Here is a 21,902-nt window from a genome sequence, read left to right as displayed (position 1 = left end):
ATTTTAAAAAAGAAACCCAATTATGGGTATCAATACAATTTGAATCAATTGGATATGTTTTAAGCAAGGTAATGCAATTTAACTGTTCTTTGACATCATGAATATTTATTAGGACTCTCCTGAGCTATTATCATTTTAGGCTTTCTCTTGCTAAGTTACATTTTTGTAAGCTAAATAAATGTATTCAGTCAATATTTGAGAGCATCTGTGTACCATGCACTGTGCTAGGCATTGTTAATAAAATATTATGTGGTTGCCAAGTGGTAAACCTGTCTTAAGACACCTGAGATATGACAATAAACAAAACCTCAAAAATCCTTTTGGAATCTGGTGCAGGAGAGCCGTAATGAATGCATGCATGCAGTAGATGGTTAGAAGTACAGAAATAAAGCAGGGATGAGTGGTGGGGAGTATCAGACAGGCTGGTTGCAATTTTAAATATCTGGGTCCAGCATGGCTTCAATAGGAAGCATTTGTACGGAGCTTGGTGAATAAATGGGCTCTGCTCTCTCTAGCTTATAGTCTAATGATAATGTTCCTTGATAAACACTTACCATGACAGTAGGGATTCTGCTAAGTACCTGCGTACATTTCCTCCTCATCTACTGAACTGGGGACCATTATCCCCAGTTTCATAAGAAGGAAACTGAAGCTTTGAGAGTCAAATTGCTCAGATGGACATAGTGGAATCCAGATCTGACCCAAAACCCATCCTCTGACACATGGTATTACACCATGTCAACTCTTGAAGTATTTGTGGAGGAATTAGCTAACTTTGTAGATAGGGCTGCCTTATTTTTGGTTCTGTTGTGTTGGGCAGTAACTTGGCTGGCTCATGGAAAGTCTGTGTTACCATGAGCTTCCCTTTGAGCCTGTTCTATTTAAAAGGCTTTGGGATTGTGCCCGGTGGCCACAGAAGGCAAGGAAGCCACCTAGTTACTGACTTCCATGCGGTGGATTGTGTTTGCTGTGTGTCAGAGAGTGGCCTCAATTGACTCCAGTAAATCATTGACTACTTGAATTCCTGGCATTACATTTCAGTGATAGGATACTAATTTGACTGGACTACATATCATTGTGTCCAAGAATGCATTATAAATGCCCATACATAGAAGAGAATGTAAAGTGCGTGGAAGGTTATGGTGCCAAGGTTACTGCTTATTATGTTTGTTACAGAATAGACCCATACCTCGCATTCATAGCGTTTGCTTTATTGTAATAAAAAGTAAATGGCAAAGGAGTGTGTTGGAATAGAAGCCTCCATGAGGGGAAGTGGAAAGGAGGTCAGGGGTTCAAGAGAGCTTTCTTCCGTCTGCCCTCAGTGTGCTTAAGAGAATATTCCACTCAAAGCATCCCATTTTAATTGGATGGCAGTTTTCAGTGTAGCCTATGCTTTGTGTTGAATATTAATAGTTCTTTTGTGCTTAATTTCTGGGGTGTATATGTTGATCATTGTAAAAAGAAGCTCTATATTTTACAACTCAATGTGCTATTTTTTTAATGATCAGCTTTTAGTGATCCCCCTCCATTAACTGCTTCTAAAACTAAATGTTTTTGATTTTTACAAGATGATTTTCTTTTACTTAGGAGATAAGCTATGATTTGAGCACCTAGGCTGTACAATTTATTCTTTTCATTTACCTCTTTGAAGTATAATATAAATATATAAAAGGATATGTATTATAAGTGTACAATTCAAAGACCTCAGAGAAAGAAAACCCTTAGGTAGCCAGCTTCTAGATCAAAATAAAGGGAAATACCAGTGTCCCCCTTCTGTTTCTAATCATTCCACCATCCTTCCCCACAAGGGTAACCGGTCTCTTGACTTCTCCCATTATATCTGTGTTTTTGTACTTGCTATGAATAGTCTGTACTGTTTGTGTTTGGCTGCTTTTGCTTCTCATTGCTAGACTGAATCATGTGGTTGCATGCAGTTCCAGATTGCCCGCTCTTGTGGTCATATAATATTTCATTGTGGGTATCCTGTAATTTATCCATCCTATTGTTAAAGACATATGTGCAGCTTCCAGTTTATTCTGTCATGAAAGGTGCTTCCGTAAACCTCATAAATGACTTTTGGTGAATATATGTAGGCGTTTCTGTTCAGTAGACACCTAGGGGTGGAATCGCTGGGCCATAGAATATGCATAGACTTGGCTTGAATAGTTACTACCAAATGGATTAAAAATTAAAAAGTAGTTGATCAGTTTATATTTCTGCAATAGTGTGGGAACTTGTGGATTCTCTTTTTGTCCTGTGCTGGGATGGGTGGGAGGTGCATGTTATTCTAGGGTCCATTTCACTTCATGTTTGTTTTACGGAAAGGAATGGCCATAGCTGTCTCATTGATTCTTTGAAAGCTAAGTTAAATATTTGTGTGCTCATTCTCTCCCCTTTTTCCTTTCTGTATACATGTCTTCTATGTTAGATATATGTTTTATATATCTCCTATGTACACAGGACATATATGTCTATACATTTTATTTGGCAAATACACATCACTTACAGACTTTAGGCTAGAAAGCCACCTTAGAGGTCACCTAATTCTGGCTTCTCCAGTCTGAATTAGCAACAAGCCTGCTTATAAGTGTGTCTAATGACAGCAAGTGCATTAGTTTAGGGTAACCCTTTGTTAATGAATTTATGTTGCTTCTTCAACATTGTGCTGACATCTGCCTCCTTTTAACTTCTCCCATAAATATCATGCCCTTTTACAGGTGAGGGAGAAAACTCATGATTCTCGTGACAAAGTAAAATCGCTTCAAGCAGAGATTCATGGCCATTTTTTAAATTGTACTTCTCAACATCTGCAGGACCTTGATCTCTGAGCATTTTGCTCTGAGTAACTTGGATGAAAAACCCATGGACGATAGAAAAGAAAACTCTGCAAAAATGCTTTTTCTCCCCCTCTTTTTTTTTTCTCAATTTTTGTTGCATGAGCACACTGATTCCTGCTTCCTGCTCTCCCCACTTTTCGAATGGTTTTAAACATTGTTTAAAATGAAAATACAAAAAATGCCAGTAGTGTGCTTAAAAAATCTATAATGAAAAAAATGAGAAAAAGACAAACTTGCTTATAGATAATGGACCATTCTATTTCATGAAATCAACGAATGTTGAAAAATTCTGATGGATAATATGCAGTTTAAGGTTTTTGAATGTCCAGGTGGCATTAATATTCATTTAGAATAAAAGAATTTTTAGAATAAAAGAGTTTTTTCTACTTAATAATTGAAGGCTCATAGATGTTACTTAATAGGCATTTTCTCTTTTCTTTACAGGCAAGAAGAGACTGATAGGAGAGTGAAAAATGTAAGATATATTTAAGGGAACATTATTAATGGTTTTTTACTTACATGTTCTGTAATAAGGCAGTGGTATCTAAAAATATCTGATACACTCTGAATCCTTTTTCTAATGGAATTTCTGACAGTAGCCAACAAGTCAGGAACTCTAGATATGTTTAAATAAGGTTAAACCATATGTTCTCTGACATCAGAGTGTAGGAGGGTAGGTGAAACCTGGGAAGTGGCATCTTATATGTGAGTAAGGGTGGGAAAGGCAAAAAACACACTTCAGGATCTGTAGAGGTGTAAGTCAAACCACAAGATCAGACTTTAAGGAAAAACACTGAATGTGTAAGAACTCCGGGTAATTGCTCAGTGCACACTTCTATCTCTAACATTCTGCATATTAGAAGAGTTTCTAAAACTGTGACAGCTTTAGTTAAAAAAAAATACAAGAGCTCAAGATCCTTATTAAGGGAGCTGAGAATTCCTGATTTTAAGAGTTTAAGCTGTAAATTTGTTGGAAAAATTTATTGCTTTGGAAGTTTAATTTGCTTTCTTCATAAATGTTTTCCTTCAGATGAACTAATAGATTATACAAATGCCTATTGACATCTGAGCTTTTGGTCTGAGAATGTGCTTGGAGACAGAAATCTAAGAATAATTAACATTTTTAATGGCCCTTCTCCTTCACATAATTTAAAAGAAAACCTACTTTTCAACCATAGATAAATACGCTATCTTCTGTCTGGGGTGCTCAGCTGCATTTGAACTTGCAACTAGTTACTAATTAGACTGATGTTGTTTCATGGCATTTTTCAAGGTTTTGATAACATTGTACTGGTTGGGAAGAAAAGCACAAAGTAACCCCTACTATAATGGACCCTATCTTAATTTGAAAGCATTTGAGAATCTTTTAGGACAAGCTCTGACTAAGGTAAGGAAACTACATCTGGGTGCAATGAATACTGTTCCTTATACTACTGCTTTGTCCTCCTCCCCACTCCCTGTATTCCTTTCCTTCCACTTCCCTTTTTCGTTCTTCCCCTCTTCTAACAAATATGGCAGCTCCTATTATCTTTACTCCACTCTGGATTGTGCTGGGTAGAAAGCATTGTTACTTATTTGCTGGCTTTGTATACCACCGCAAAACAGTGAGGGAGTCTAGGTATTTATTTCTTAATGTTAGGTAATTCAATGACCGACATATCTGCTTCCTTTCTAAGGCACTGGATATAAGTTAACTCTTTCTATATTAGGAAATTCAACCTGTACTAGAGAGGTGCTGCAGGATAGCTACTGTGTGTTGAAGTTACTCAGTTTCTCTATCTTAATATCTTGTCATGTTTCATTAGATCTCTATACCCATACTCCATCCTCCCCATAATTCTGTCATATTGCTTGTGTTTCCTAGACAGCAGTAAATGCTGTTACATGAAACATGATATGGGGCTTAAATTAGAATCTTTTGTTTTAAACACATTTCTAGTCCTTTATGTCCTGAAGTCAGTGTTGTAGCTTTTGAATGCTCAAGGATTCCTTGAGGAGGGTCAAGTGCCAGGGCTGACCATAGTTCTGTCAAATTTTCATTTATAGGATCCAAATGGGGAAATGAAGTTCTCTAGGGGGATATTTATCCAGGGGAATTTACAGTGCTCAGAAGAAAATAGGTAGTTAAAATAATATACCATCATCTGATTCATAATAGTTGCTCCATGGGTTTTTATGGTGATTAAATGGTACTGTACCAATAAGGCATTTAACATTAGTCTCTGGCACATTGTAAGGATGTAATAAATGTTTGTTACCATGATTGGAAGATAGAAATTTAGGCCAGGATGAAAATGAGCATCTTGCCTAACATCTACTTTGATCTTGAAATCCTTTTGCTTGAGTCTGGCCACATATACTGTAGAAATATGAGATTATAGAGCAAAGAAGATTAAAGTATTCCTTCTTGATTTTTATTTTTGAATTGTAGGGAGCGGATGGTACTTCACCCAAATTCTTTGAAACAGTTAATTCAGGTTATAGAGCATTGTTCTAGATGTTGGAAAAACAGTCACGAAAGGCCCATCATCCTAGAGCACCAGTGTCTGATGGAGACAGATGAACAGGTCACAGAAGCTGAAGAAGATAAGGCTGTGACGGATGAATGTGCAGGTGGCCTGGGGCATGAGCAGAGCCTTGCCTTACAGTTATGTCAGCTAAGAAAACATCCAGTTAAAAATAATGTGGGGCTTTGGCTCCTGCATCAGTGCTCTCTTCACAGCCTTTGGTTCTTTTTATGGCAGTCTGACTCAGGTTGAATAACCCTAGTACAGCATTTGTGCTGGGAATGCTTTATTAAAAGCTGTTTCCTGTCACCAGTGTCACAACCAGAATAGGTAAAAAAAAAAAAAAAATTGATCAAACCTCAGTTTTGCCATTCCATTATTATGGAGTGGGGATAGCAGTAAGAAGTGTGTAAATACATATGATCTCTGTTTTGCATCTGTTCTGTTCCACTCAAAGTCATTATGTTCAGATGTTCCCCACTGAAGTAGATAATGCTTAATGGCCAATCCAGAATGTCAATTAAAAAACAAAAAAAAAATTCGTGAGCTGTTGCACCTGAGTCATCATATAATCGGAGATGACTCATTTTAGATGACTTGTCAGAGGGAAGTCCTCGTAAAAACCAGGCACCAAGGCCAGACTCAGGTTATTTTATAACTGAGGTGGCCCATCATCAATAACTTTAAGATAACTTTTTATGAGGTCAAAAATCATCTCACTGTGTGTTGAGGACTCTGATACTTCCACAAATACATGTCTAAGAAACCTGAAAGAGCTAAAGATATATTTAAAAAAATTGTAATCTTTTTATATTTTGAGAATTAGTTTGGTGGTACCAGCACTAGGCCCAGCTTCCCCATCTCCTTGAAAATAAGGTACAAGGTAGGTGCTGACATTTTTATGATAGGATATCAATGCTAATGCCAGGGTGTCTGGCATCGAAAGTATATGAAAGCTCACTAAATCCACTGGATCTTATTGGTGCTTCATACATTTGTCCAACAGTTGAACCATGAGTTGACAGAGTCTCAGCCAAAAGTGTGCCCGGGACAGCTGCTAATGATGCATTGTAAACATTCTTTTTTCAACTTTATCCATATGTTGAAAATGTTCATAATTATAAAAGTTGAAAGAATACTACAACAAATACCCAAATATGTACTGTCTGGTTCAATTGTTAAAAACTTCCCATACTGGCTTTACCTTTACCCATGTGTCTATCCATTCATCTGTTTTTACTTAACCATTTCAAGGTAAATTGTAGATTTCTTATGTCTAAAAACTCAGCATGCATCTCTTAAGACTAAGCATATTCTTCCATATAGCTACAATGTCTATTATGTTGAAGGAAATTAATAAATGTTCCCTACTATCTATTACGTAGTCTGTATTCAGAATTTCCCAATTGTCTCCCAGCTTTCTTTCATAGCTCATTTTATCTGAATTCTGAGTAATCAAGATTCACATATTACATCTGGGTGTTAGAAATTCCTACGTTCTTTAAACTGTCTCTGTAGTTTGTTCATCTGAGACTAGCATTTCTGATTTATATACTAATGACATTGTATGAAAAAATTAGTCATTACATGTTCTTTGATTACTGTGTATCAGGACAAGGCTAAGGGCTTTATAATTTTACTTAAATCCTAATTTTAAAAAGTCGAGTTTTGGGGCACCGGGGTAGCTCAGTCAGTTGAACGTCTGACTCTTGATTTTGGCCCAGGTCCCGATGCCAGGATCGTGAGGTCGAGCCCCACGTGAGACTGCTTAAGATTTTGATTTTTCTCTTTCTGTCCCTCTGCCCTTCACCTCAGCTCGTGCTCTTTCTCTGTCTCTCAAAAAAAAAGAAAAAAAGTCTAGTTTTATTTTGCTATTAACTTTTTCATAAAGGAATGTTATTCAAAATAATGCTTATATACGTATTATATATATTTGTATAATGTATATAAATTTTTAAAAATTTTACCTTTAAGTAATCTCTACACCCAACATGGGACTTGAACTCATAACCCTGAGATAAAGAGTCGCATGCTCTACCGACTAAGCCAGCCAGGTACCCTCAAAAGGATACTTGTAATAAGTTATATATAATTTACAAACCTATGGCTAATCACATTTGTTATCTGTCTATTTATCTCTCATGTGAGCCAAACAAATAAATACTTACTAAGATTGAGGGAAAGTAAATTTTGAATGTCTGCAGACAAGTCTACTTTCCTTGGCTCAGATCTAGGTGTTGTGATCAGTGGAAATGAATGAACTCTGTGGTGTATGCCTGCTGTCCTTGCCCTTTTATCTGTTTTTAAAGTTTTTTCTTAAGAAACTATGAGTTAAAGTTACTTTATTCTAAACACTGCAAATATTTCCTGGAGGGTAGGCTGACTAGAATCTTGTTAACTTACCTCCTTTGGAACATGGAAATTAAGGTTGACTTGTTGCTTTGACTCCTTTCATGTTTATTGCCAGCTACCTGTAGTCACTGATTTTTAGCATTTGAATCTATTATTAGCTTCTCTTTTATTAAAATGCCCCCCCCACACTTATTTTTAGATAAACTGTAGTCTTTTATTAAATACTATTGAATACCTCCTCATTGTTACCTAAGTGCCAAATATTGTGGGAAAACATTTACAGATTTATACTCTGATTTTTGTCAGATTTTTTTTTAATGTTTAACAGAGAAATCTCATTGCCACACCTATCAAATATAGTACAACTTGAGCTATACAAACAAGTAATGACTGATTACATTTTTGGAAGTTTATGCTGACTCACTCTTCTTTAAAAACTTTTCCTTTAGGCTCTTGAAGACTCCAGGTGCCTGAAAAGGAGTGGCAGGGACAGTGGTTACGGTGATATCTGGTGTGCTGAACGTGGAGAATTTCCTACTCCTCCAGGCAACCATAAGAGAGAAGACTCGTTTGAAAGCTTGGACTCTTTGGGGTCTAGGTCATTCACAAGCTGCTCCTCTGATATCACGCTGAGAGGGGGACGTGAGGGTGAGTTGCATCTTTGACTGTCAGTGTATTTTGTGCTTGTTTGCATTATTAAGAGAAAATTGGAAATAGGAGAGAGTAGGAAAATGGAGCAAAAACAATTGGGGCAAAAATTTTACAAAGATGTGGATTTCCATAGAGACTAAAATATTGGGGGTTTCTTTCTCGTTTTCCATTTCTTTTTTTTTTCTTTCTTTTCCTTTCTCATTGCTTCGTCACTGTATTACCACTAGAGTGATCATTGTTTCATTGTTTTTCATTCCATGGTTAGAAGAGAGTGGGGAGGAGACCATTAACTGTGACCTGTTCTATCAATGATGATCTATCCTGATTCTCTTCTGTCCGGATGCAGGTTTGATAATCTGGGCTATGAGGCCTATTTACCAATGTACCTAAACATAAAAAAGAAAGCTTCTATAAAATTCTGCTCTAGTTTCTGAATACTTTTCTCTCCAAAAGATAAAAAAATTTCTCTTAAGGAAAAGGAGGAAACATATCCCTGTAATTCTGTCCAAAAAAAATGATTGATATCTACCAGGATAGATTATTATGCTAAACTTTTTTTTTTTTTTTTTTTAATGTTTGTTTATTTTTGAGACAGAGAGCATGAATGGGGGAGGGGCACAGAGAGAGGGAGACACAGAATCGGAAGCAGGCTCCAGGCTCTGAGCCATCAGCCCAGAGCCCGACGCGGGGCTCGAACTCACGGACCGTGAGATCGTGACCTGAGCTGAAGGCGGACGTTTAACCGACTGAGCCACCCAGGCACCCCTAAACTTTCATAAATTAAGTAGCCATACTAGCATGGTGTTAGGAAACCTCTTTTGTTTTTATTAGGGTCAGAGCGAATCCAGGACAGAGTGAGAAAAGAACATAAAATGAAAGTTACTTTGTTACGAGTTTCAAAATCCTAATATTATGGCCACATCAGTTACTTAAATGCCTGTCTTCTAACAATGGCTATTGGATGGGGTCAGAAATTCCCGACTGTGTACCTTTAACAATTCAAATTCGGATGGATCAAAACCACAAGTAAAGTTTCTGTGCTTCTAGCATTGACATGAAAAAATGGAGAGTTCTGGTTGTGAGTTGGTACTAAATTGTTAGGGATTTTACTTTGCTGGTTATTTTGATAATTACTTTTATATTTTTACTTGTTTTTCCTAATGTTCTTATCAAAAAGCATTTAAAGCCTCAACAAAGTTGAAAGAATTTTACAGTGAATACTCATGTTCCAAGCCCTAGTTCTTACCATAACATTTTACTGGGCTTGCTTTACCACATATCTTCCCCTCCCTCTATATACATTAATTATCCATCTTGGTGTTTGAGGCACTTCAGAGTACATTAGACTTTGCCTAAATACTTTAGCACACAGTGCTCAACTACAATTCAATCTTTGTTGTTGTTGTTCTGATGTAAATTTACAAAAAAGCAATGGATGTACAATGGATTTGGTTTTGAAAAATAATCAACAAATTAAGTGTAACACAACCCCATCTCTTTAGGTTTTAGAGTCGTAGTGGCATTTGAAATTTTAAAAAAATGAGTAGCTATCAAAGAGTTACCCTTTATGACTATTGTTGCATGTGTTGGTGGCTGCTATCCAGGTGTGACATTTTTATGGCCCAGATGACTAGTACAGGGTTAAGGAAATGAATCTGAGTTTATAGTTCATCTGAGTGATTAAAACTGTAAAAGCAGAGGCTGATGTTCTTAATGAGCTATATTCCTTTGTCCTGACTGGATAACCTAAAACATTCAGTGTTTAAATTTATATCTGGCCAACAAAGAATAACAGGGGCAAAGACTGAAGGCATGTGGGAATATACAGACTTCCGTCGGTTCAGTATAGTCGTCCCGAGTGTGGAATTAAAGTCCTCTCCTCAGATACTTGGTGGACTGGATGCCTGGTATGTGTGACAGAAAGCAGAAGGCCACTGTCACACTGCTTCCTGATCTTGGGAAAGGGGTTGCAGAGCTTGTGTGAAGAGTGCGGAAGGGAAGATGTGGTACTTACAACTGAGGAAGAAGAGAAAAGCCTGAGGGCCACCCGGATAATCAAACTTTTTTGCAGTCAGCATGTTGAAATTCTGCTGCCTGCCTGGTTGAGGTCCCAAGCTGATCCCCACCCTCCTGGCCCTTAGGATAATATTTTTAAGTTAACAAACTGAAAAGTCAAATTCCTTAGTTTTATACGAACTCCCTTTCCGTATCAAGAATATTTGCTTACTCTGCGGGAACTTCACTGCACTCAAAAATAAAAAGATTTTAGCTTTAAAACTTCCAAAGTAGAAAATCTCCCTGTGTGTTTAAAATTCCACATGTACACATTCGGGCAAGAACCTCTAAGACCTTTCTTTATTTGCAACAAAATGGGATATTCAGGAAGTGGTAAAAATGGAAGCACCTGATGATTGACCATTAACCCTCCCCGGTTGTACTGCTCATTCTTCCTCCCTTTTTACCTTTTCTCCTTTACCCTATTCCAGCCTCACAGTCTCCCAGGGTGTGTGAAACCACTTCCTGTAGGCCATTCTCATTGTATTTACTGTAGATTTCTGCCAGGCAGGAGGGAGGAGACCAGATGGCCTTGAGCACAGGTTGACCTGCCCTGAGTTCGCTGTGCCCAGAGGCTGCAGCTGTCAGGTACTGTGCACAGCTATCCTCTGAAGGAACCCTGGCGGGAAGGGGGCAACCTCTACAAACTATCTTTGCAAATACATGGAGGCAGAAAGAACAAAAGGGTAGAAAAGGGATCCAACTCAGCGTGGATCTGTAGTAGTATTTTGTAGTCTCTTTTCTTCCTGTGTCTTTACAAGAGTAGACTTATTTATTTAAGAGAACAGATCAGCATTTGTGTCTATCTGACCTTGAGGTGTATCACAGTGTATTCTTTTGAATTTGTATTTAAATGATTTGATTTGATTTTGGAATCAAAATACAAGGTTCCCAGTATTTTCGTGGCCACCCTGAGAAAAATCCTTGAGTTGTGTGTGTTCATTTAGACATGAGGCTTGATATTCCTTTGGACCAAATGATTACTGAAGTTCCAACCTCCTGTTTAATGTGTGACCCTTGCCTATAGGGATCTCACAACGATGTAGCCAACCCCTTCCTGATACTATGCTTTCTACTGCTTTTTCCATGTCCTCCCTTACCTCTCTTGCCCTCACAGAAATTTGAGACAATGGTGCGCTTTATTTTAAATTACAGACTTTTCCTTGAATGACTCTTTGATCTAGTTTTCGGTGTCTTTGACTCAGTTGCTATATTTTACTCATATGTATTCCATCAATAAATTTTATGTACAGTCACAGGGTCAAGGAGGATTGGGAAGAAAAGAAGTTCAGTGGTTAATGGGGATATTTTCTGTTTAGAATGTTCAACAGTAAAAGAATGTAGCGCATGTGCCTCCAGTATGCAAAGCAAGTTCCTCCTAATGGATCTTATCACAACTTCATGACAAATTTCTAAAAATATTCCCCAGAGTTAGCAGAAGAGCCCTGGGTTTCCAAGGGAGAGACAAAGCAGGCATGCTGTGTGGGTTCAGTTAGACAAATGATCTGGAGAGTAAAGCAAATTCTCATGCTTTTTTTATAGGTTGCGAAAGCGACACAGATTCTGAATTTCCATCCAAGATGCAGGATTATAATAAAGACGATATGTCCTATCGAAGGATTTCAGCTATTGAACCAAAATCTGCTTTACCATTCAATCGTTTTTTACCCAACAAAAGTAGACAGCCATCCTATGTGCCAGCGCCGTTGAGGAAGAAAAAGCCAGACAAATACGAGGATAACAGAAGAAGTTGGGCAAGCCCGGTCTATACAGAAGCGGATGGAACATTTCCAAGGTACTGGGATGCGAGCTGTTGATGGAGTTTTAAAATTCAGTGCACTTTGTGAATTTGCAGGGATATTTAAATGTGGGAAAAGGGAATAGTTCTTAAAATGTATTTCATAGCCCAAAAATTTCACTAATGAAAATGCATTTTTTTTCTTACTATTATCTTTAGTCATGCATATCCTGAAGGTGTTTCTTCCCTTTTAGGATGTCAGCCTATGGTGTGTTGGTTCTTTTTTTAGATACATGCCTTTAGCTTATTGACATCTTTCAGCATGTTGAATGACTTCTGCTTTTCACTGTGAGCTGTTGTTTTCTTCCATTTTTTCCCTGTTTGATTGATCTCAGTGGACACACAGAGAATCCTTTAATTTCCCATCAAATTAGCAAAGCAGAGTGGGATTTTTCCAATGCAGCTTCCTGTCAGAAGGAGGTATACGGTTCTGAAAGTGGTTCGGACTCCGAGGATGAACGAAAGTTGCCTGATGTAGTTTTGGATGACTTAGCCAACCGTAGATTCCAAGTGAAAAAGAGGCCTGAGTGTTTCATCTCGAAAACCACCTCTCCTAGCTCTTATTCGCAAAGGTTTTCTCCTGCTGACCCATTAGCCACTGGGCTGTACGAGTTGACGAGGTCAGAAAAATTCTCCTAGATCAGAATGTCTGTTATGTTGATTTTAATATATAACACCCCAGATTGTTTGCAATTTTATCTCTTTTTAACACATCTTATAATTATCTTTGGCCCTTGCATATCATGCTATCCTCTGATTAAAATGAGATGCTGTTATCATGCCTTAACTTTGTTCTAGGAGCTGTCATGATAGAGTGGCAACTAATTTGTCTCATTCAGTGATATAAACTTTGTGAGCCAGAAAGCATGCCTTTTGTGTTCTGTGTCACAAACTGCTCATTCAGTATCTTAACTGGTTGGATGTTTTGAACAGTAATGAGAGGAGAACTTGGGGTACCAATGTGGAGAATTGGCCAACAGTACAAGAAACTTCAAACTCCTCTTGTTACTTGGAAGAGAAAGAAGCAAAGACGAGTACACCCAACACCGTAAAGGATGATCTTTATGTGCGAAAGCTAAGTCCAATCATGCCAAACCCAGGGCATGCTTTTGATCAGTTTCTTCCCAAATGTTGGATCCCAGAAGATGTGAACTGGAAAAGAATAAAAAGAGAAACTTACAAACCATGGTATAAAGAATTTCAGGGATTCAGGTTTGTCTCTGTGCATGTTTCTGTTGTTCTAATGTTCATTTGGCACCCTGGCTGGGTGTGTTCCGTGTGTGCTTTTTACGAGAGGGAAAGAGAAAGGTTCCTTTTCCCTTTAATACCCATAGAACCTCTATCACCGAAAAAAAAAATGCTGTTTAAGTTTAAACCTTAGGATCTGGATCTTAAAAAGCCTTCTGCATGGCAGTATTTTCAGTAGTTCTAGTTTTCTCCAACTCTTTCTCCTTTCCTCCCTCCTTTCTCTGTATCACTCTCTACAGTAGGAGGAATTCAGATTCTGAGGATGAGGATTCAGGCTCTCACAGAAGCTCCTCCATTTTTAGTAGAATCCAAAAAGCAAAGCGTAGGCTAGACAGCAACTGCCAAAGACGTTCACTCTTGCTGGAACTGGCTACCAGAGGGGCCAAGAACTCCTGGGACACCCAAGCAGCCAGGAGAGCCAGTGGTGCCTCGGACGAGCCCAGGTGTACCTGTGTGCATGAGCCTGCCTGCTTTGAGTCTGGCCTGGGACATCTGTGCCAGTTTCTGCTGCTACTTTAATTTCTGACCATGATGCGCTGGGTCATGAAACCTTGTAACATTTAGCATCAAAGCATAATGTGTATAACATATTGCTTTCTGTGGGAACATATGAGCTTGGAAGTCTATGGAATTAAATATTCTTCACAGTAATGTACAAGATAGTACATGTGGCATAGTCTGTTCTTTTGGAAAATTATTTCTAAAAAGCTTTTGTGAAAGTTGACCTAATTCTGTGGTTTTGTTATGTACGGAGATGTGGAGAAAGGAAATAACTTTTTTTAAAAAAGTTTTTATTTAAAAATTTTCTTTGAATGTTTATTTTTGAGAGACAGAGCACAAACAGGGGAGGGGCAGAAAGAGAGAGGGAGAAACAGAATCTGAAACAGGCTCCAGGCTCTGAGCTGTCAGCACAGAGCCTGACGCGGGGCTCAAACTCAGACCGTGAGATCATGACCTGAGCCAAAGTCAGACGCTTAACCGACTGAGCCACCCAGGTGCTCCAGAAAATAACTTTTAGATAGACACCAGGGCACACAAGTCTAGTGGGAAAATGCAGAGAAAAGATTTTTTTTTTAAGTTTATTTATTTATTTTGAGAAAGAGAGGGAGCTGTGCATGCACGAGCAGGGGAGAGTCAGAAAGAGAGGGAAAGAGAGAGAGAATCCCAATCAGGGTCCACGCTGTCAGTGTGCAGCCCGACTCTGGTCTCGACCGCCCGAACCATGAGACCATGACCTGAGCCAAAATCTATAGTTGGACACCTAACCGACTGAGCCACCGAGGTGCCCCCATTGGGGTCTTTTTGAATGCTTCACAGCATTTTATTTTTTTAATTCTGCTGACTACCTGTGCCTATTGCATAAAGTGCTTAATGACCAACTCTTCAAAATCTGCAAGATCGCTGCTTTGCTGGGATGGGGGCTACATCACTGTGGGTGACAGAATACGGGCAGGGTAAAAGCAAGTACATATTCATCAGGGAGGTGTGTGCTGTCTACGTTTTAGCCCCATCAGTTGGCCTGGACAGCACCCACCTTTCTTGAGAAGCACACGCTGCATTTGCTTATTTAAGTGGTATCCGAGAAAGTCACGGGTGATGGCATTAAAGGCTAGTCTTTCTCTCAAGCAAGAATCCCTCCTGTGACTCCATGACATAATTCACCCATGGTAACTGACTAGTTGGTCTGCTGCCTAATTACCTGTTCTACCTGAGCTTAATAAGATTCTCCCTTCCTTTTTCTTTTCTGTGCTTCAGTCAGTTTTTATTACTTCAGGCCCTCCAAACATATTCTGATGACATCTTGTCTTCTGAAACAAATACCAAAATTGATCCCACTGCCGGCCCCAGGCTCATAACACGCAGAAAGAATCTCTTTTCTGCACCAGGGTATAAAAGAGATGACCTCGAGATGTCAACCCTAGACCCTGATTTAGAGAATGATGATTTCTTTGTCAGAAAGACTGGCGCTTTCCATGCAAATCCGTATGTTCTCCGGGCTTTTGAAGATCTTAGAAGGTTTTCTGAGCAAGATGATCCTGTAGAGCGAGATATAATTCTGCAGTGTAGAGAAGGTGAACTTGTACTTCCGGATCTAGAAAAAGATGATATGGTTGTTCGCCGACTTCCAGCACAGAAAAAAGAGGTGCCTCTGTCAGGGGCCCCAGACAGATACCAGCCAGTTCCTTTCCCTGAACCCTGGACTCTTCCTCCAGAAATTCAAGCCAAGTTTCTGTGTGTACTTGAAAGAACACGCCCATCCAAAGAAAAAAGAAAGAGCTGTAGAGTGTTAGTGCCTTCCTACCGGCAGAAGAAAGATGACCTGTTGACTCGCAAGATCCAGTCCTGGCAGCTGGGGACGACCGTGCCTCCCGTCAGCTTCATCCCTGGCCCCTGCAGCGAGGCAGACCTGCAGAGGTGGGAAGCCATCCGGGAGGCCAGCAGACTTAGGCACAAGAAACGGCTCATGGTCGAGAGGTCAGAGTGTGTTTCTGCAAGGATGTGGCTTGTAATGGATGGTCTTGTATAACTTCTCTGTGTGAGAAAGTGGCATTGTGTTGCCCAACTCTGCATGTCATGAGCCATTTTGAAGCATCCTGCAAAAAGTTGTGTTGTTTTGAGGAACCTGTAGTGATTTCATGGAAAAAGTGCAATTCCATATTTGCACATCTCTAAATCAGCTAGCTGAGGCCTGTTTAAAAAGGTGTGTACATAAGCCTTGCCTTTGGCCTTAAGGAGGACTATGGTACTATTTGCAACATGATGTTTCATGAAAATGTTACATTTACAGACTTTATAGTCTCATGTCCAGGCATTTCTGAAACAGTCTGGTTGTAGTTTAGTTTTCTGTGTTTCTCATAATTTGGAATGTATGATTTCTGTGTAACCATGTCCCTTGAAATATGGCATTGCAAATTTCATTTAACTTGATTATAATTTTTGTTTTTGACCTAGGTTCCTTGGATTGTCAATATGTGACTTTTTAAATTTATAGTTTAAAATTCAGTGCAGACTTTATTAAATGCATGAATGTTATTTGCTGTCTGCTAAATTTTACATGTATGTAATTATGGCCATAATGTGTCTGCATTTATGTGTTATGCAACTTGCCATTTTGATGTTCAACTTGTTCAACTTTGGGATGGACAAATGTAAGGCTATTAAAATCAGGAGATCCAAATGTAACATTTTATTCTTGGCAACAGGAAGTTTTCTGTTATGGATTTGTTGGTTCAAGGTAAATTAGGAGACTGTTTATCTTGCTTAATTTGATTCCTTGAGATATGAGATCAATTAGAATTTGAGACATTAAAATGTGATAAAAACTTTTGAGTTTTGTCCATCTCAGGTTAGAATCTTAAAGTTATTGAACATTTAGAAACTAATATAACCGAAAAATGACTTTTAATTTTTGGTTTTCTGATTTCTTAGACTCTTTCAAAAGATTTATGGTGAGAATGGGTAAGTTTTTTAGTTTACCGTAAAAGACAAAATCTTTGCATATTGTTTGTCCTTTGTATAACATGTCGTCGCACTTCTGTCCTGGCATGTCACTAAATGGGGATGCTGTGTGCTGTGCATGTAACTTTTTAAAATGGGGAATTTTTTCCTTAATTTTACAGCTTAATGATGATAATTCTGTATCCAAGTGTGCAGTGCATGAAGTGCTATATGACTGCAGTAGGTTTTGTGTTTATTAGAAGTTTAAAATCCAAGTTTTTTTTTTTTTTTTAATTTAAGGAGTCGATTAAAGGTAACACAATTACTTGCCTAAGATTAGATATATTTGATTTGGTATTTGATTGCCATATAGACCAAAATTCTCACTGCTGGATGTTGAAGCCCTAATAAAGGTATTTTAGAAAAATCTATGATGGAAAGGAATATTAGCATTTACCTTGAAGTTGGAATTCATACAGGTGGTATTATCTATACACTCCTAGCTTATGGAGAGGTTCATTAGTTAGGGTGGTGAATGACATTAATATTCCCTTAGTAGAATTTGGAAGTATTTTCATGATTCCTGATTAGGGTAAAAAGTTATAATATGGCTTTGTTACAAAGCCAAATCAGCTTTCCAAATCTGCAAAAATTAAAATCTTTTAAACTCTTCTGGAAATGTTTTCCTTTTCTAGAGTAAGGGAGAGTTAAGAGCAAATGCTGCCATACTTTTACTGCACACTTGAGAATCATTCGTGCTCAGGGCAGGATAACCAGGTGGCTGCATCTCAGTATTTTCCATCAGACTTTCAGTAATTTTGTGAATCTAACCGCTAGTAGTTTTTTCCAACAAGAAGAAAATTTAAGTATGTCAAATATTTTAATCTGCCTAAGTCTTAGTAACTTAAGTATATTCCCCTACTGGGATTTATGTCATCTCTAAAAATCTCCAGTTTTGATAGCATTGGATAATTTTTAGAGTGTAGGAATTTTGGAACTTACTAAAATTACTATTTAAAGCAATATAACCATTCTAGGTGTCAAAAGTGTAATTGAGCCCCGGGCAACTAATTGCAAGTACTTCTCAGCCACTGATTTTAAAAATCAGGCTCCCAGCATGCTTTCAATGGGCCATGCAAAGGCACATTATTCCCTATCCAGCGCCTCAAGTGCTTAAAGATTTCTCACTGGTGAGGGTGAACAAGGCAATTGTCAGCATGAAGCTTAAGCATCTGCTAATCTCAATTCACCATGGGAAATCTGTTTTAACCGATAAAAAATCTCTGCAGCTTCAAGCATTTTGAATGAAAACTTTCAGAATTTTCATTGCTAATAAGGCTTTATAATCTTAACAGTTTGTTTTTCTGAGTATAAGAACTTGATACGAGTATAAACATGTGCAGCCATTTCAATGACTGTACATGTCCCTCCTTAGGGATACCCTGTATGACTGGGTTAAGAAAAGAGAAATGAAACCCAAATACCAAGTTTAGAAAGCTAAGGATTTTTCTGGTCTAGAGCTAGCTAGCAGCAGCAAATACCTTCTGTAGACTATTTCAAGATTGTTGCTTGTGTGGTACAGTATTTGTTTTAAGAGCCTGTTCTTCTTACAGTTTAGCGCCAAGGTTAACACAAATAAAGCAAGATTGTCTGTAAATTGAGATCGATGAAAGTAATGTGAATGTGTCTTCAGAAAACTAGAGTGTGCTTTATACCACTTGTAATCAAAATCTTTTACATGGGATTTTTTTCCCCCATGTTCTATCGGTTACCAATAATTTCCTTAAACTGATTTGCTGCGATGAAAAGAAAAAATTGGATTGAGTATAGGCATTTAATCTAGAACTTGTTTCCTGTGGATAAACATGTTTGTAAATGTTTATCCACAGGAAACTAGGGATATTTCTTCATGATATTTCTTGGACGACATGTATGTGGTTGAACTTAGAATACTTACCTGGAAAATCATTATTGCTCACCATCCTGTGATTGAAAAATGCCTGCCTGTAGCATGAATGCTTTCCTTTTGGTAAGGACCAGGTGAAAGAGAAATGTACATTCCCTTTTGAAGTCTTAGAGTGTTCACTTTTGGCTTGCTTTTATTTGGCGCTTAACATCTGTCACTTTATTTTTACTCTGATGCTTTATATGTGGCGGTCATTTCCTCACGTGTGCTTTTGTGTCGCATGGATTTGTCTCTATGGTTCCATGACATCTGAAAACATGGTTATGATGCCTCTTGGTCAAAGCTGTTAATGACAAAGTTATTGTAAGGGTATATAGCTATAATTTGTGATATGACTGAGCCATTAAATCTTCTGCCAGGATCAACAGGAAATGAAAACTGATTCAAGGTGAAGTTGTAATCAAAGGCAACTAAGAGATACATATTTCACCTATGGGTTTTGGCCAAAAGATTCTATAGAACTATAAGGACACCTAAGACAACAAAAAGGAAAGGACAATAAAGTTGATGCAAGTTTCTGGGGATTTTGTCCCTAGGGGACGTTCAGCAGTGTCTGCAGACATTTCTGATTAGTTACATCAGATGGGTTGGGGATGGAGGTTTGCCTCCAGCACCTAGTGCTTTTATATCCTGGGATCCTGCTAAATTGTCCTGCCAGATGTAGGACAGCCTCTTACAGTAAATAATTTTCTAGCCCAAAATATCAATAGTGCTGCTATAGGGAAACCCTGATTTAGACTATCAACCTAAAAATGAAAAGTTTCTTATGTTATCATTCTAGTTTGCGGCGGTTCTAAAGCCTATTATCCAGGTTTTAGTACTGATTATGCTTCAGAGAATTCCTACAGCACCTAATGGGAATATATTTAAAAGTGCATAAGTAAGTGTATTCCTCTCTTTCCTTGAAAGTTCAGGACTCCGGGGACCCCAAACTTAGTATCATGGAATTTCTACTTGCTGTTTAAGGCAATCAGTGATTTTATATTTAGGAAATTTTGCTACATGTTAGTCCTTTCTGATCCCTTGCTTCTTAGATATTACTTCTTAGACTATCTCTGGTCCTTAATCTCGATTCTATGAGGTAAAGAGGTTGGTGTTAGATGCATTGTAGAGACATGAAGAGACACAGCTATCGTAGCTTTCCTGAGGACATACATACAGCTAGTGAGTGGTAGAACCAGACTAGGACATCATTTAATAAGATAATCCATGCAGACCACTTGCCAGTGTTGCTGGCACATAGTAAGCCCTCTGAAGTTTAATGTTATGCTGTTAACTCCGATAAGGAAGGAGAGAATTCTTCATGATCTGGCTGAAAGACTTCTGTACTCAAAAAGTTCTAGATTTTATCAGTGTGGCCTGGGGTGACCTCTCTAGTCTGAAGCTGTTTGGGGAGTTAGTTTTCAAGAGATCCCATGCAGCCATGTTTGCCTTAATAAGGATCATTGGTGTGTAGCACCTGATGGTTTTTAAAATACGATCAGTATAACCTTCCCCTTTTCTCATAATAATCCCATTCTGGCTTAAGTGATGAGGACCTGAGGCTCAGAGAAACTAAGTGATGTTAGGTTACGGTGAAAATTGTTGCCACTTCCAGGCCTGGAACCCTCACCACAGTCTCCAGTGCTTGGTTCAGCCTGCATGGAATGTGCTCAGGCTTTATTTAGGTAACTTGACATCCTAGGGAACAAAGGGAACTCCCATTTCTGCCTTACGGAGGGATTAGTCTCCTCTACTCTGTTTGGCTCACTTGGTTCATACTGGGGGCCTCCTGGGTGCCAGGCTCTGTGCTCTTAGCTCCCAGGAGGACGATGTAGCATCTGCTCATGGTGAATGTGTTTTCTGAAAAGACACCTGTTAAGGTTTTATAGTGCAGGAGGATGAAAGCTCAAAGAACGTACATGGCCATTTCTGGGCCAGCTGAGACCATCCAGCCTTCCCTCCCACTGGAAGATAAAGTATTAGCATATCCATGTTTCTTCTGGAACATACATAACCTTATGTGTTGGGTATCCAGATTCCTCTCATGACTTGGTCCTGAAAATTTTTTTCTTGCCTCTTTTTAGTGAGTCTTTTAAAGTATTAGCACAAAAAGTCTTATTCTTTGCAGTTATAACTTAATTCATACTTTCAAATTCACATAAATCTGGTTTATATTTAGTCATACCTAGTTAAGTATATATTTTTAAAGATGCAATATATATAATTATATATGTATTCTGTATGTAATTCCTTAATACTCTTTAGTAGATCCTACAGTGTTTTCTTTATAAAACTTTGGGGAGGGATCTTAATTTGTTATACACATAAGAAACATTTCGAGGTTTTTTTTTTGCTTGATTAAATATGATAAAACTTGCCATCGATGTTAAATGTGTGTATCCTGTGTGCCTTGTTATACATCAATGTGTTTTTCTCCAAATAACATGTGGACTCATGAGGGAGATAAGCTAAGCGCGCGCGCGCGCGCACACACACACACACATACACACACACACACACACACCATACGCACTATAATGCTGAGTGTTAATGCCAGGAGGAAGGTATAGCTAAAGCACTAGAGGAGTAGAGAGAAGGGACAGGCCACTTTTAGCATGGAAGAGGTAGGAATCATTACCAAAGTGGTAGAATATTCTGTAGAATAACACATATATGAGCACCTACCATGGGCTGGGCACTCTGCTAGGTATAGGTGATATAGAAGCTGACAGACTAAATCTCTGCTTTATAATCTTACAGGATGAAGCAGGTGATTTGTAAATAAACTTTTCAAATGGCAGTAAATGCTATGCAGAGAAATACTATGAGGAGAAATGGTGAGGGATAAGGTGACCAAGAGAGAGGGGCATTTGCTCTTTTTTATAGGGTGGTTAGGGAGGGAAATGCTGAGGTAACATTCAAACATGACTGGAAGTGTGAGGTAAGCCATATGGTTGGTTGAAGAGCTTTCTGGGTGGGTTGAAGAGCAAGTATAAAAGCAAGAGGTTGAGCAAGGAAACCAGTTGGCTGGAGCAAGGTGAATGAAGGGGAACACGGTGGGAGATGAG

General features: G+C 38.5%; 1 protein-coding gene across 24 annotated transcripts in view; it reads left to right on the top strand.

Moving 5' to 3' along the window:
- LMO7 (LIM domain 7) overlaps window positions 1–21,902 on the top strand; it is a 196,546-nt gene that overhangs the window by 133,788 nt on the left and 40,856 nt on the right. For 12 of the 24 annotated variants that reach the window (XM_058682605.1, XM_058682616.1, XM_058682701.1 and 9 more), the window contains 9 exons: window positions 3,282–3,312; window positions 4,111–4,224; window positions 8,146–8,344; window positions 11,945–12,197; window positions 12,536–12,820; window positions 13,134–13,412; window positions 13,688–13,891; window positions 15,204–15,923; window positions 16,878–16,907. In XM_058682605.1, the coding sequence (XP_058538588.1) occupies window positions 3,282–3,312; window positions 4,111–4,224; window positions 8,146–8,344; window positions 11,945–12,197; window positions 12,536–12,820; window positions 13,134–13,412; window positions 13,688–13,891; window positions 15,204–15,923; window positions 16,878–16,907 (2,115 nt within the window). The remainder of the gene's footprint in view (window positions 1–3,281; window positions 3,313–4,110; window positions 4,225–8,145; window positions 8,345–11,944; window positions 12,198–12,535; window positions 12,821–13,133; window positions 13,413–13,687; window positions 13,892–15,203; window positions 15,924–16,877; window positions 16,908–21,902) is intronic. The other 12 variants (XM_058682740.1, XM_058682729.1, XM_058682802.1 and 9 more) reach the window with 7 other exon arrangements.

Source organism: Neofelis nebulosa, chromosome 1 (assembly GCF_028018385.1).
Source record: "Neofelis nebulosa isolate mNeoNeb1 chromosome 1, mNeoNeb1.pri, whole genome shotgun sequence".
Lineage (NCBI taxonomy): Eukaryota > Metazoa > Chordata > Mammalia > Carnivora > Felidae > Neofelis > Neofelis nebulosa.
Note: the sequence above shows the minus strand (reverse complement) of the source record. Positions and strands in the feature narration are given on the sequence as shown.